At 36.4% G+C, this 16,400-nt stretch overlaps 1 protein-coding gene across 2 annotated transcripts; it reads left to right on the forward strand.

The window, feature by feature from the left end:
- Positions 1 to 1,132: 1,132 nt before the first annotated feature.
- On the forward strand, positions 1,133 to 7,790 carry LOC142555294 (uncharacterized). 2 transcript variants are annotated; one of them, XM_075666099.1, is made up of 14 exons: positions 1,133 to 1,506; positions 1,868 to 2,002; positions 2,199 to 2,352; positions 2,504 to 2,577; positions 3,506 to 3,565; positions 3,655 to 3,855; positions 4,169 to 4,297; positions 4,722 to 5,405; positions 5,480 to 5,672; positions 5,836 to 6,029; positions 6,406 to 6,507; positions 6,623 to 6,762; positions 7,007 to 7,279; positions 7,381 to 7,790. In XM_075666099.1, exons 1-14 carry the CDS (start codon positions 1,288 to 1,290, stop codon positions 7,643 to 7,645), a joined length of 2,823 nt encoding a protein of 940 aa, XP_075522214.1. In that variant the 5' UTR covers positions 1,133 to 1,287; the 3' UTR covers positions 7,646 to 7,790. The 2 variants fall into 2 exon arrangements, with proteins under 2 accessions (XP_075522214.1, XP_075522216.1); XM_075666101.1 differs by having other exon boundaries at positions 2,199 to 2,346.
- Positions 7,791 to 16,400: the final 8,610 nt, after the last annotated feature.

Below are 16,400 nucleotides of genomic sequence, written 5' to 3' on the forward strand. Positions count from 1 at the left end.
ACAGTACATAACTACGGAAACATCTCAAAACATTTTGCGTAATGAAAAAGCACTGAGAGGACACTTGAGTTTTTAACCTTATAGAAACTTGATCAAAACAGAGCTTCATTTCGTGCTTCTGTATGAGAGTTGGTCAGCAGCTTCCATATCTCAGTCCATCGCTTTTCTTATGAGTTCATAGCCAGCAAAATATAATGCCACCAAGTGGTGCAACCCACAAGAAACGAGGAATGACTCCTTTGAATAATCCGAGAGGTCGTGTTTTTTATTCTAAAAACATAAAAAAAAAAAAAAAAAAAAAAAAACTTTTTCTCAATTGTCTTTAAAACTTAACTTGGAGAAAATTGTTTTCTTAAAAAAGATCAAAATCATATTACAAAAATCTTTTCAAAACTCACACTTTAAGTTTTTTGCTTTATAAAACATTATAATATTTTTAAAGTATTTGTCCAAATAGAGTCATATAATTTTTTTTTCTTTTTTTTCCCCCAAAATCCCATTTTCGCACCTCTTGAAGATAGAAATATGAAACATCTTATACTTTTCTCGATAAATTTATCGTATCAACACCAGATTGAAGAGATTTATATTTTAATAGTTGAGTAGGTCTCTTATGAGACGGTCCCAGAAATTTTTATCCTGTGAGACGGGTCAACCCTACCGATATTCACAATAAAAAGTAATATTCTTAGCATAAAAAGTAATATTTTTTCATGAATGACCCAAATAAGAGATCCTGTCTCACAAAATATGACCCGTTAGACCGTTTCACACAATTTTTTGCATTAATAGTTATGTTAAAATAATTTTAAATGAAAAATATTAATTATTGTTAGTTGTAAGAAAAATTAGATTATTATTCATTGCAAACATGAACAGTTAGCATGATATAATTTTTATGAATTCAATTTATGAAAATATCTCTAATAATTTAATTATTTAAAAAATAAATTGATTAATCTCTCACAAAATATAATTTTTAATCTATTTAATATATAAATTAAGGGTATCTTGGGATAAAATATTTTAAAATTGACTATATGAGATATCCAAATCCCCGTATACATTAGAACGGTGGCCCATCAATAAAGCCCGCAATTAAAGCCCAAGGCTTCACCGTTTTCTACATAACGCCTTAAGCCCTATTCGAATGAAATTGAGCAAGCCTCTGTTTCTGCTAAAACCCTAATCTACCTGTAGCTGTTTCAGAATTTTTTTATCCGATTTGATTTGATTGCCAACGCTTTTTACTTCAGGGGGATATTAAGAGCCCAAAAATCGACTGAAATGGCGAAAGAATCCAGCTCAGGAAGTACGAAGAAGAAAAACAAGAAAAATAAGAGCAGCTTGAGTGTTTCAAAATCATTAGCGATGAAAAGCAAAGTTCAGAAAGATAACCCATTTGAGAGTATATGGTCGCGTCGAAAATTCAATATATTGGGGAAAAAACGGAAAGATGAGGAACGACGGCGAGTTGGGCTCTCTCGTTCTCTGTCCGTGCAAAAGGTTTGGTCTTTTTTTCGTAATTCATTCATGTCTTTCATGCTTTCCATGAGCATATATTTGTATCTGGGGTGTGGTGGTGTTCTGTGCTGATTTTATCTTGCATCGTGAAATGGGTTGCTCTTGTCGTGTCTGTGCATGTATTCTCTGGGATAATGTTACCTTTTGCAATGAAAAAGATGGTCTTTTAATTGAGTCTTCACTCATCCATTGATTTTGTATCTCTCATCATATATAGAGAATGTCTAAGGCAAGTGTAACTGTTGTTGATGCATGTGTAATGTATACTCAATGCATGTATTTGAATTTTTTATTTTACTTGAAGAATGACTGTGATATGAATGCTGTTTTATATGAAATGCAGAGGCAGAAGACGCTGCTAAAGGAGTACGAGCAGAGTACGAAGTCGTCAGTCTTTGTGGATAAGCGAATTGGAGAGCAAAATGAAGGTCTTGAGGAGTTTCACAAGGCTATTCTAAGGTCTCAGCGTGTACGAAAGGTTAGCTTTCTCTAAAATTTGAAGTATCCTAGCTGGAACTTTTCTACATTGGAAGTATCCTGTAGGATAATTTGAAGCAAGCTGCTAATATGTTTTGGAATGGCTGAAACATCACAGTAGACACTTTTCTTGTCTCTTTTTGTCCAAAAAGATTTAATGAAAATTTGATCTCATTCATTTCAATTGCCATTGTTAGCTAAATGTGAATAAGAAAAGCAAGTTCAACTTATCAGATGGGGAGGAAGATGGTTTTGATATTGAAGACAATGCAAACTTCCTGGGAAGGGATGATTATGAAGATGAAGAACCATTTAATGAGGATGATGCTCGCCAATCATTTGGGAGTGAGAGTAAGTGTTTGTTTTTCTTAGTTGTGTGATTTCAAATGGTGTCTTTCTTTTCCTCCTTGCATGCATTTTTTTGGTCCTCAATTGACAAGAAGTTTAGTGTGATTGATTTTCTGCCTATGTTGTTTCCTTTTTTAACACCTTTCTCGTGCAGAAGAGTTGGATAATATGGGACAGTTTGATCCGCGAGCTGAAGATGATCCAGAATCGAGATCAATACAGGAAAATGTGAGTTTCATTTTCCATCATGTTGCATCGAGGTTTTTTTTAAATGAAAAGATGGTCCTAAAACTTTAAACCATTGTTTCCAGACATCTGTTCTTTACTCAATTGTGTGTGTGTGTCTGTATTTTGTATTCCAAATAGAAATTTCTACCACAAAATGGTATGTAAATGAGAGAGTAAACTTGAATTTTTGAAATGTTTGTTCTCGGTGTTCATTGGTGATTGGACAACTGTAATAGGTTTTCTGTTCAATTTTGAAAATTCTCGCTTTTTATGTAAGGTATTTTGTGGGATTCGTGTTCTATACTTCTGATAATGTTATATTTTTTTGTTGGTTTTTACTTGCAAATGCATCTGCACTTTTTTTTTGGTGCAACTTGTGGCAGAAATTTGAAGAATTACAGGAATCATCCTTTGGGATCAAGAAATTTTTTTTGTTGTTTTTTTCCGTTCTTAGTTCATGATTATAAAAGGGAAGGGGTGGGAGCACTGGGAAAGGGATTGACAGCGCATTTCATGGCGAAGACTGGTTACATGTGCCTGATTCCACTTTCCTATATCAGTTCTCTCCAATGTGGGTCTTGGCTCAGAGTAATCAGCTCAGTTGAAGATTATTTTGCATTGTTCAGTCTAATAATTATGTTGAATAGTTATTTTTAACCTATTTGTTAATATTTTGCTAATCTTTTTCTTCAGTCAATAATATTGTTTTATGGCCTTGAGTTGGAGAGAAAATGTTGCTGCACTTCCCCCCTTTACAAGACTTTCATTTGCTGACTTGTCTTTTTGTATTGTAAAATATCAAGTCCAATCTTCTTATGTGAATTATCACCTACCCAAGCACATTGTTATTCATTTCTACTCAAGAAGCAACTTTTCCATGCCCTAAATTCTGTATTTGCTTCTGATGATGAGACAATCTTTCTTGCAGAGGCAAAAGAGTAAGAAAGAAGTGATGGAGGATATTATTTCTAAAAGCAAATTCTTCAAGGTTGTGGTTTTTTTGTAATTAATAGACCACCATTTAACAAGAATATTTCCGACACAATGCTTGTGCTTTATCTCCCGAAATCCTATCAGGCTCAGAAAGCGAAGGATAAGGAAGAAAATGAAGAGTTCATCGAACAATTGGATAAAGATTTTATGTCTTTAGCTCAGTCTCAAGCTCTGCTGTCCCTGACACAACCAAACAAAATGGGAGCTCTCAGAGCTCTAGCAAACAAAAGCATCTCAAATGATGTGGCGACAAGCTCTGGGCAGGAAAAAATTTCCTTTCAGCGGGTATGCTTTGATTTTAAATGACCTTTATACCTTACTGTGAATATGTTTAACATTATTCCTATTCTAAATCTATAGATGCATTAATTTTTTGGCCATTGTTAAGTAAATAAAATGAGGTGAAGAAGAAGAGAGAGAAAAAGGAAATTAAAATCAATATCCTTTTATTTTACTCATCTCTCAGTGGAGTCTTCTGACCATATGACTTTGAGTGTATTTATGGTGGTTCAACATAATCTATTTTCGTTGTTTTTTTTTCATGCCATTTTCAATGTCCTCTGCCAAGTTTGATTATTGGAGTCAATTTTCTTGCTAGGAACAACCTGATTCCTATGTGAAACTGGTCAGTGAGATGGCACTTGAGTTGCGGGCTCGACCATCAGACAGGACAAAGACGCCTGAAGAAATAGCTCAAGAGGAGAAAGAACGTCTGGAGGACTTAGAGGTACAGCTTGTTTTACGTATCTTAGATTTACTCTTTCATTTGAACATACACAAGCATACATGGAGATGGTGATTGTGGTGAGTGACCACATGTTTTGAGTTGCATTGTTTGTTCTTGATTGTTTCCTTACTTCACTGTAGCGTAATTTTTCAGTTTCTACAATAGTTTAATGCCCTGAAACTTTTATATTTAGCTTCTCAATGATATAAATTGGTCAAGTGGTTGCACTATAAATCATAAATGGCACATACTTACATCAAGGCCGGTATTTGCATATTTGAAAAGTTTGAGTTTCTTTGAAATTCGTTTCTTAATTTTTCATGAAATGTAATTCCTTAAATGAAACCCTGATATGGTAGCTGGCGAGTTGAAGAGAGTAAATTTATGCTGTTAATATGTAGTTTTCTGTGGACCGCTATTGTAGGAAGAGCGTCAGAAACGGATGGCTGCTACTGACAACCCTAGCGACGGAGATGCAGATACTTCTGAGGATGATGAAGAATCTGCTAAGCGACCGAAACATATATCTGGAGATGATCTTGGTGATTCCTTCTCGCATGATGTCAAATCAAAGCCTAAAGTAGGCTGGATTGATGAGGTTCTAAGAAAAGGAAATTCTAGAGATCTTGAGAGTGGAGATGGCACAAGTTCTGAGGAATCTGAAGATGATGATGATGAGGGGAGCGAAGAAGGATCTGACAACAATCATGACAAAGATGAGCAGTCTCAATCTCTCAAAGATTGGGAACAAAGTGATGATGAAAATATTGACACTAATTTTGAGGATGATGAAGAAGCAGAATCGGAAGATGATGATAACGAGGAAGAAGATGAAGGAACACCAGTGGATATCGTTGACCAAAAGAAGGCTTCAGAAAGTAGGGTTGAACAAAACATTGGTTCAAGTATTCGTGAAGTGAGAGCTAATTTCAAAGAGGATCTGCATCAACAAGTGGAGCTTCCCTATACAATTGAAGCTCCAAAAAATTTTGAAGAACTTTGCGCATTATTGGAGAATCGTTCGGACGAACAAATTATGGAAGCTATTCGGCGAATTCGAACATTCAATGCTATCTCTGTTGCTGCTGAGAATCGAAAGAAAATGCAAGTATGAATTTAATATATTTGGATTGTCTGTTTTTTTCTTGTTGACAAGTGAAGTGATATTAAATAAATTTCCAGGTGTTCTATGGTGTTTTGTTGCAATATTTTGCTGTTTTGGCAAATAAAAAACCATTGAACTTCAAATTGCTTACCATGCTTGTCAAGCCGCTTATTGAAATGAGTTCAGAGACCCCATACTTTGCAGCCATATGTGCTCGTGAGCGGTTGCTTCATACCCGTACTCAATTCTGTGAGGATATTAAGAATACAGGTTGGTTACAGTATGAATGAAAAAGCTATTATTTTTCTAAACCTCCACAATTTTCCTTTTTTAAAAAATTTGTCTTTTTATGGATATCTACTACTGATATATCGGTCTTGTCGTTTATTTTATTGTATTTCCTTAAATATGCCTTTCCCTTCATCCATGACAGGGAAAAGTTGTTGGCCTTCTCTGAAGACACTCTTCTTGTTGAGGTTGTGGTCCATGATTTTCCCATGCTCCGATTTCCGTCATGCGGTTATGACCCCAGCAACCTTGTTGATGTCTGAATACCTCATGCGGTGTCCAATAATCTCTGGCCGGGATGTTGCAATTGGATCCTTCTTATGCTCCATGTTGCTTTCTGTGAGTATACCTATTGAGGTCTGTTTTCCCCTTGTTGACATCAACAACTAGAGCAAACATATAATAACGGATTTTAAATTGTAACCAAGCGTCGCCCAGTGGTTCTATACCCGATTCATAACTAGAAAGTTTCTCCGGCCCCTTTCTAATCGGGGCTAAAACCCCCGAAAAGATTTACGTGGATGTGTTGTATTTGAAAGGTGCCATTTGAAGAATGGCAGTCACTTTTAGACAAATAGCTTTTCAGTTGCGTTATTGATCTTCCTGCTATGGGTTGGATACCTGTTCCTTCACATGGAAACTATTTTATATTCCAAGCTTCTCTTTGCCTTCTCTTCCTAGTCGTGACTATATGCTTGTAATAAATGTTCTGCAGGTCAGCGGACAATCCGAAAAGTTCTGCTCCGAGGCAATTATGTTTATCGAAACTATGCTAATGATAGCTCTTAATAATAAAAATGGACGTCAAGATTCTCAGGTTTGTTTTAAGTGATTTCTTGCATTTACCAACAGAACAAGTTACAGAGCAGTTGCTGGCTCGAATTTGTGCTCTTAGGGGAAGAAATGACTGTTTGGTGATTGTTACAACACAGTTATGCCGTCTCATGGAAGTCAAAGCACTAAAACCATTGCTCCGACTGCAAGGTCGTGTTGAAGAGATCAATTCCTTGGACTTCTTAATGTTAATGGAATTGCCTGATGATTCCCCTTGTTTTGCTTCGGATAATTTCAGGTATTAAATTTTTCATGATTCTACGTACGCATATGCTCTGCCTATTTCATGTACCATGTTCCACTTTTCTTTCAGCTCTATTTATCATTGTTGATGTCAGAAGCATAAAATATTAAAATGATCGCTCCTCTTTTTTATGTAAGGATTTTGTTGACATTTTTATATTTATCGTAGCATATCCAACTTATGATGTTCTTGTCTGGAAACTGTTCTCTTGATGATAATGAAGTCCTTTTACGCACAGGATCGGAGTACTTTTTGCGATTATAGCAACTCTGAAAGGGTTCGTCAACATATATGAAGGATTCAAATCCTTCCCAGAGATATTTTCACCGGTCTCCAAATTATTACTTCAACTGGCAGAACAAGATCACATCCCAGATGCATTGAAGGTTGAAATTAAAGACGCCATCCAACACATCAAGAACAAATCTCAAGAAACCTACTTTATACGACAACCTCTACGATGGAGAAAGCAAAAGATAATCAAAACAGAAATCCCCAAGTTTGAAGAAAAGTATGTCTTTATATTAGACTTTATCTGTTCTCTACCACAAAATATAGTGAATGATAGCCATCGAATAAAATGTTTATGATTCTTTTTTATTTCACGTGAAGCTTTGTGAAAGGAAGAGATTATGACCCAGATCGTGAGCGAGCTGAGAGGAAAAAACTGAAGAAACGCTTGAAACAGGAAGCCAAAGGCGCTGCGCGTGAACTGCGCAAGGATAATTACTTCTTGTTGGAGGCGAAGGAGAAGAATAAAGCGCGCATGGAAGAAGAAAAGGCTGATAGATATGGGAAAACTAGAGCTTTTCTTCAAGAACAAGAGCATGCATTTAAGTCTGGACAGTTGGGGAAGAACAGGAAAAGAAGGCGATGAGTTCTCTAATTTTTTCCCCTTTGGTCAACATCCTACACAATTTTATGAATCTTCAGAGAGTTATTTATTTAAAGTTAATTATTTTAAAATCGTGTAAAATAGAAATTTTACGTGTTCCAGTTGTTAAAATAGTGAAATGTCCACCTACACTATTTGGTATTAATGTTCTTTAATGATGCTAAACGTGTTTTTTAAAACATTTCATATTACAACAGCGAATTCTCATTCAACGTTTCACCAAACAATAATAAAAATGAATAAACTTTAATGTTAAGCATAGACCACACTTGTCTAAGATTATATATACAACTTTTAGGTATTTTTTCTAACTAATATTAGACAATTAACACACCTCCTTCACATACAAGAATGAACATCTGGAACGTGAAGTTTACTAAATGACCCAATTATGGGCAAAACGGGTGATCCTAAATATGGGCAGTCCAACACATATAGTGGAACCTGAGCTCTGATACTATGTTAAGATTGGAACTTAGACCTAACTCAATCCCAAAAGCTAGCTCAAGAAAGGATGATTTTCCAAGATCATATATACAACTCTCAGATATTTTATCTGTCGGCAAGTGTGGGAGGGGGGACCAGTCAAAGAAAATAAAAACGTGGGTTGGCAATCAGCAAAAGGAAATTTCGCGGAATTTTCAGAAGACGCGTTTTTGACTGCGTTTTCACACGGACAAGGGGCTCTATAAATAGAGCTCCCCCCTTCATTCTGAAATCATCCATTCTTCAAGTTTTCTCTCATCTTATAAGCATTTGAGTGCTTAGTTCTATAATATTTGTGAGGTGTTTTGTTCTCATGTATTAAGAGAGTGTGTGTTCTCTTTGGAAACACAGTTAGTGAGTTGTACACCACAAAATATTATAGTGGAATTTTTTTCATCTTGCCCGTGGTTTTTACCCTAATAATTTTTAAGGATTTTCCACGTAAATCTCGGTGTCCAATTTATTCTTTATTTTCGGTTTTATTATCTCAAATTCCGCATGTGGGACCAACAAGTGGTATCAGAGCCTTGGTTTAAAATTTCTTAAAATTCTGAATATGCTCTGTGGTTGCAGCCTAGACTGATCTTCCACATCAGAAAAGATTTTTTGAGATTTTTTATTTAAGGCGGGATTATTTTGTCCGGTCTACTAAAATTGTTGTAGACATAATGGCGGGAAGGTACGAGATATCAAAGTTCAATGGAAGCAATTTTATGATGTGAAAAATAAAGATACAAGCAGTTTTAAGAAAGGAGAATTGCTTGGCGGCTATTGGAGTTAGACCGGTGGAGATTACGGATGGTGGAAAGTGGAATGAGATGAATGACAATGCTGTTGCCAATTTACACTTGGCTATAGCAGACGAAGTACTGTCAAGTATCTCTGAGATAAAAACAGCCAAAGTTATCTGGGATACTCTGACAAAGATGTACGAGGTCAAGTCGCTACACAACATGATTTTCTTAAAAAGAAGGCTTTATACTCTTCGGATGGCGGAATCTTTATCGATAACCGACCATATCAGCACACTAAATACTCTATTTGCCGAAATCACTTCCATGGGCCATAAAATAGGGGAAAATGAACGTGCGGAGCTTCTACTTCAAACTCTACCAGATTCATATGATCAACTTATCATCAACATTACCAATAATATTCTTATGGGCTTTCTTAGATTCGATGATATCTTAATTGCGGTTCTCGGAGAAGAAAGTCGGCGCAAGAATAAGGAAGATATGTTGGTAACCTCGAAGCAGGCAGAGGCTTTACCGATGATAAGAGGAAGATTTATGGATCGTGACTCCAGTGGGAGCCAAAGATGAGGTAGATCAAAGTCGAGAAGTAAGAAGAAAAATATTTACTGCTTTAAATGTGGCGGTAAAGGGCACTTCAAGAAAGAGTGTATGAGTATCGATAAAAGTTCTCAAGGAAATGTGGCAAGTACTTCAGGCAGTGGTGAAATATTATTCAGCGAAGCAACAACAGTTGCAGAAGACAGGCACAAATTTTGTGACACATGGATTATGGATTCAGGAGCGACGTGGCACATGACGTCTCGGAGAGAATGGTTTGATCATTATGAACCAGTCTCAGGAGGATCTGTATTTATGGGAAATGATCATGCCTTGGAAATCGCTGGGGTTGGTACTATCAAAATTAAAATGTTTGATGGCACCATTCGCATCATACAGGAGGTACGACATATGAAAGGACTGACGAAAAATCTTTTGTCCTTGGGGCAATTGGATGACATCGGGTACAAAACTCGAATCGAGAACGGGATCATGAAAATTGTGAAGGGAGCGCTTGTGGTTATGAAGACGGAAAAAGTTGCTACAAATCTGTATGTACTTTTGGGGGAAACACACAAAGAGGCAGAACTAGCTGTTGCATCAATTGGTTCAGGAGAAGAATTAACAGTGTTATGGCATAGAAAGCTCGGGCATATGTCAGAACGAGGGTTGAAAATTCTCTCAAACGGAAGCTGCTGCCGGGACTTACAAAAGTGTCACTATCCTTTTGTGAGCACTGTGTTACCAGTAAACAACACAGATTAAAGTTTGGCACTTCTACTGCCAGGAGCAAAAGCATATTGGAGCTGATTCATTCGAATGTTTGGCAAGCACCGGTTGTATCCCTAGGAGGAGCGAGATACTTTGTCTCGTTCATTGACGATTTCTTAGGAGATGTTGGGTGTATCCAATAAAGAAGAAATCAGATACTTCCCAGATCTTACAAAGATTTCAAAGCGCGGGTTGAACTTGATTCTGAAAAGAAAATCAAGTGTTTGAGGACTGACAATGGAGGAGAATATACCAGTGACGAATTTGATGCATATTGTCAACATGATGGCATCAAGAGACAGTTCACGACAGCTTACACACCTCAACAGAATGGAGTGGCGGAGCGCATGAACATGACCTTGTTGGATAGAACAAGAGCAATGTTGAGGACTGCAGGTCTAGAAAAGTCATTTTGGGCAGAAGCAGTCAAAACCTCTTGTTATATTATCAATCGTTCTCCTTCAGTGGCGATTGATTTGAAGACTCCGATGGATATGTGGACCGGGAAATCCGACAGATTATTCTCATTTGCATACATTTGGAAGTCATGTGTACGTTTTGTACAATAAACAAGAATGATCGAAGTTGGATTCGAAATCCAGAAAATGTATCTTCTTGGGTTATGCTGATGGAGTTAATGGGTTTCGCTTGTGGGATCCTACTGTTCACAAGCTTGTCATCAGCAGGGATGTTATCTTCGAGGAAGATAAAGTAAAGGGAGACAAAGGCACGTCGAATTCAGAAACTACTATTTTTCAGGTGGAAAATAACACGGACGAATGTCAAGTTTCTTGTGAAGCAGTACCAGAGCACGAAGAAGAAGAACATGTTGAGTCTGAGGTTTCTAATGTGAGGCAGTCAACTCGAGACAGAAGACCACCAGTTTGGCTTTCAGATTATGTCACTGAAAGCAACATTGCATATTGTCTATTATCAAAGGATGGTGAGCCATCGAGTTTCCACGAGGCTACTCAAAGCTCGGATGTATCTTTGTGGATGATAGCAATGCAAGAAGAATTGGAGGCATTAGACATGAATAAAATTTGGGATCTTGTTACACTACCACGAGGGAGGAAAGCCATTGGTAACAGATGGGTCTATAAGATCAAGCGTGATGACAATAACCAAGTGGAGCAGTATCGTGCTAGATTGGTGGTAAAATGATATGCTCAGAAAGAAGGCATTGACTTCAATGAGATATTTTCTCCTGTGGTTCGGCTTACAACAGTCAGAGTGGTGCTGACATTGTGTGCGGTGTTTGACCTATATCTAGAACAGCTAGATGTGAAAACAGCATTTCTTCATGGAGTTCTTGAAGAAGAAATATATATGCTCCAGCCAGAAGGTTTTGCGGGAAAAAAAGAGAACTTGGTTTGCATGTTGAACAAATCTCTGTACGGTCTCAAACAGGCGTCGAGGTGTTGGTACAAGAGATTTGATTCATATATCATGAGCCTTGGATACAACAGATTGAGTGCAGACCCTTGTACGTATTTCAAGAGGTCTGGTGATGATCATATCATTTTGCTGTTGTATGTGGACGACATGTTGGTAGGAGGACCCCAACAAAGATCAGGTCCAAGAATTGAAGGCACTGTTGGCTAGGGAATTTGATATGAAGGACTTGGGACCAGCAAACAAGATTCTAGGGATGCAAGTTTACCGAGACAGAAGTAACAGAAAGATTTGGCTTTCCTAGAAAAATTATTTGAAGAAAGTCTTGCAACGCTTCAACATGCAAGATAGTAAGCCAATTTCGACCCCTCTTCCTGTTAACTTCAAGTTGTCCTCCGAGATGTGTCCTAGCAGTGAAAGCAGAGAGGATGGAGATGTCTCGAGTACCATATGCATCAGCAGTTGGAAGTTTGATGTTCGCTATGATCTGTACAAGACTGGACATTGCTCAAGCAGTGGGAGCAGTTAGTCGGTATATGGCGAATCCTGGACGAGAGCATTGGAGCACTGTCAAGAGGATCCTTCGATACATTAAGGGTACCTCGAATGCTGCATTATGTTATGGAGGATCAGATTTTATACTCAGGGGCTATGTCGATTTAGATTATGCAGGTGATCCTGATAAGATGAAATCTACTACTGGTTATGTGTTTACACTTGCAGGGGGAGCAGTAAGCTGGGTTTCAAAACTGCAAACAGTTGTAGCGTTATCTACAACAGAGGCAGAATACATGGCAGTTACTCAAGCGTGCAAGGAGGCAATATGGATTAAAAGGTTATTGGAGAAAATCGGACACAAACAAGAGAATGTTCCTTTGTTTTGTGACAGTCAGAGTGCCTTGCACATCGCAAGAAATCCAGGCCTTTCATTCCAGGACAAAACACATTGGAGTACAATTTCATTTTGTGCGGGAAGTAGTAGAAGAAGGAAGCGTGGATATGCAGAAGATCCATACGAAGGATAACATAGCTGATTTTCTGACCAAGACAGTAAACACTGATAAGTTTGAGTGGTGTAGATTCTCAAGTGGTCTAGCAGAAACGTAAGTAGCAGGGAATGGAAAGATTGAAAGGATGTGTGGAGATGTGTTTGATTCTCAATCAAATCTCCAAGTGGGAGAAATGTCGGCAAGTGTGGGAGAGGGGGACCAGTCAAAGAAAATAAAAACGTGGGTTGGCAATCAGCAGAAGGAAATTTCGCGGAATTTTCAGAAGACGCGTTTTTGACGCGTCTTCACACGGACAAGAGGCTCTATAAATAGAGCTCCCCCCTTCATTCTGAAATCATCCATTCTTCAAGTTTTCTCTCATCTTATAAGCATTTGAGTGCTTAGTTCTATAATATTTGTGAGGTGTTTTGTTCTCCTGTATTAAGAGAGTGTGTGTTCTCTTTGGAAACACAGTGAGTGAGTTGTACACCACAAAATATTATAGTGAATTCTTTTCATCTTGCCCGTGATTTTTACCCTAATGATTTTTAGGGGTTTTCTACGTAAATCTCGGTGTCCAATTTATTCTTTATTTTCGGGTTTTATTATCTCAAATTACGTACGTGAGACCAACATTATCCAACTGATTGAGACAAATACCATAAATAGTTTATTTTGCATTTACTCGTGAGTTTTGATCGCCTAAATCTACTTTCTGAATACTACTGTTGGACAAAAGAAAAAACATTTTCCATATATTGAAAATTTCAAGAACATCACATTTTCATTTTTTAAAAAAAAACATCTAAGAACATCTGGTCGGACCCATCCATCAGTCATATGATTACATCTTGGAAAACAGTACTCGACGAAATAACATTACTTCCATGCAGAGGCAATACTCTACTTGCGAAGACCCCGAAAATAAGCAGAAGGATCACTCTCAAAATCATCCCTGAACATCCTCTGATCTCTTCCAGGCGCTTTCATCGTCTTCCTCTCCGGCTCCGAGCCCCCGAAAAGTTGGGACAAACCCAATGCCGCCAGGAATGCGACAGCTGCCGCTGCTGCTATGCCTATTACCAACAGATCATCCGTCATTTCTTCTGGTTTCTGCCATGTTGGAACATCTTCATTGCTTTCGCGGGAACCCATTGATTATCAAATCAGATTCTGCTGAGCCAATTATACTATGTTATGCTCTTCTCACTTGCGTTCAAAACTGGGGATGAAATGGTTTATTATATAGGCGATCGAAGTTGAATGGACTTCACTCGGGGAAGGTAGAAGTTGCGGAATGTTAACCATCGTGCATTTATTGGTACTATATATATTATCATCTCGTCCACAACACTGCACGGGCCTTAGCATTGGACCGTTGGTTTCAAACGTTAATTTTCAGAATTTAATTTAATTATTTCGTCTTTCAATTCAAATCTCGGTTGCTGAGCCTTTCAGCTTCGATACCCGATCCCAGCCTGCGTTTGTTCCCACAAACAACAGTATCTTAATTAAACTAAACTTTAATCTTGATATTTCAGCTTTAAAATGTAATGAAGTTCTATATAATTCAAGTTTATACAAATGTAAACTTTCATCTCTTATGTGGAACGATCAGTTTCTAATATAGAAATTGAATTGGAGAAGTTATATACATTTTTTTTAGTAGGTCTCTTGTAGGACGGTCTCACGAATCTTTATCTGCGAGACGGGTCAACCCTACCGATATTCACAATATAAATTAATACTCTTAGCATAAAAAGTATTACTTTTTCATGGATGACCTAAGTAAGTGATCTGTCACACAAAATACGACCCGTGAGATAGTATCACACAAGTTTTTGTCATTTTTTTCATGTAACTTTTATGTTCACGGTCTTAATTTACTGATTTGTATGTTTTAAAATTTCAATCATTCTTCATCGTAGTGATGAACGTTGATGTAGGTTCAAACGTGTCAGCAATGTTCAACGACGCGCTAACAATTAGGTAGAAAATGATTAAAATTGAAAAACAAAACACAAATTAGTGGACAAAGGCCGAGAATTGACCGACAATATCATAGTACACTATATTTATATCTATTTATTATCATTTAAATCATTATATTATCGAAGAATTAGAAAAATTTATGGTTATATGTATGGCCTTGCTATAAGGTAAATCAACAAATTCAAGAAAGTGAAAAACAATTTTGTTCATCGATAAATTAATATATATGCACCATTAGATCAAAATCGATCGGATTACTTATATCAGAATGTAAAGAGCTTATTACACACATAGAAACTCAAAAATACACTGGCTTTTCGCTCACTACATATTGCTGCATATTAAATTTTCGTTCATCGTTTCTGAAGGTTCAAACTGTGTTATACAAATTCATCTTAAGGAGATAAATTTGAACTCTAGACTTGATTTTATTATATTCATGTTTTACTCCAACATTGGTCGCGACATCTCCTAAAATATCAAGCATAAAGCTTCAGATTTGTACATCATCCATATCCAACAAAAACAAGAATTTAAGTAAGATGTAATTAAGTTTTGATTAAATAACTTATTTATATTATTCAATTATTTTAGATAACTCATGTTTTTCAGTAGAGTCTCGACCGGATTATAAAGAAACCTAAACCATTCATATTATATACAATAATTAAATAAATAAATCAAATATAATAGCTTAGGAAGTTTCCAAGAAATTTTCCACGTTTGTTCAAGAATATCCAAATGTGATTAGGCAATGCAAAGTAATCAAAAGATTCAAATAATTGAATCAATTCAGATTCACCGGCCATTCATTAAAATTTTATTTACTTGTCATTTTCAGACAAATAAAATATAATATGGTCCTACTTTATTGATAAATCTTATTACAAAGGTTTATATGAGATGGTTTCACATCACAATTTTGTGAGACGGATCTCTTATTTGACATAAATAATGAAAATGTATTTTTATGTTGAAAATATTATTTTTCGTTGTTAATATAAGTCTGATCTCCCTATCACACACATGCACATACAAAAGTTGAGAAATTATCGCCAGCCGCCGATCCCACAAATAGAATTTATATTTTAGATACCATTGATGTTAGGGTTTTTCTGCTATTGATATTTTACTTCCAAATATATATATTCAGACACTATTCATAGAGATTTTTCTGGCTCTAAATTTAGGTTTTTGGACTTTTCTTCGTTGTTAACTTAAATGCCTCCAATAGCTCTCCGAGTTAACCGATTAGTTGAGCGCTATGACATTGTTCAGAAGTTCGGTTTTTTTTTGTCCATACTTTTTCGGACGAGCATGTCATATAGGACTTGCCCAGTTCTATTTACTTTACTAGCGTGGTTTACAGATTATTGCATTATCCAAACTTTACCAAGTGTTTACCAAATAATAACATCTGCGAGTTCTCCCATCTTAAAAAAAAACTTTGTTTTTAAGCTTTGTGGCGTGGTATTATGCATGTTTAGCAAATGAGAAGACTATAAATTAAAAAATAAAAATATTTGTTAGATCATAGTTTTGTAACATAAGAGAGAATGTTTGTAAATGTGGAGAAGTGAGAAAAAAAAGAAGTTAATGATGTTTCAAAATAAAAATGAAAAAGTGGATATTATTTAAGATAGAATATTTGATAAATAAGTGATTCTGATACTATTTTTTTATTTAAATACCAAAAATATCCTAAAAGTGTTTGTAAAATAGGAGATTTGATGGTGTAAATGAACGTAAAAAGTAATTTTGAATGAGACAAAATATTGAGTGTAGGAGTGTTCAGAGAAAACTCAATTTATA

This window comes from Primulina tabacum, chromosome 9, assembly GCF_025594145.1.
Source record: "Primulina tabacum isolate GXHZ01 chromosome 9, ASM2559414v2, whole genome shotgun sequence".
In the NCBI taxonomy this organism is placed as follows: Eukaryota; Viridiplantae; Streptophyta; class Magnoliopsida; order Lamiales; family Gesneriaceae; genus Primulina; species Primulina tabacum.

Bases quoted from the DNA above. Each gene is read 5' to 3' on its own strand.
- LOC142555294 (XM_075666099.1), top strand. From the start codon at position 1,288: ATGGCGAAAGAATCCAGCTCAGGAAGTACGAAGAAGAAAAACAAGAAA. The intron at 3,856-4,168 runs GTATGCTTTGAT...TTTTCTTGCTAG, and splicing joins AAAAAATTTCCTTTCAGCGG to GAACAACCTGATTCCTATGT. The intron at 5,673-5,835 runs GTTGGTTACAGT...CATCCATGACAG, and splicing joins TGAGGATATTAAGAATACAG to GGAAAAGTTGTTGGCCTTCT.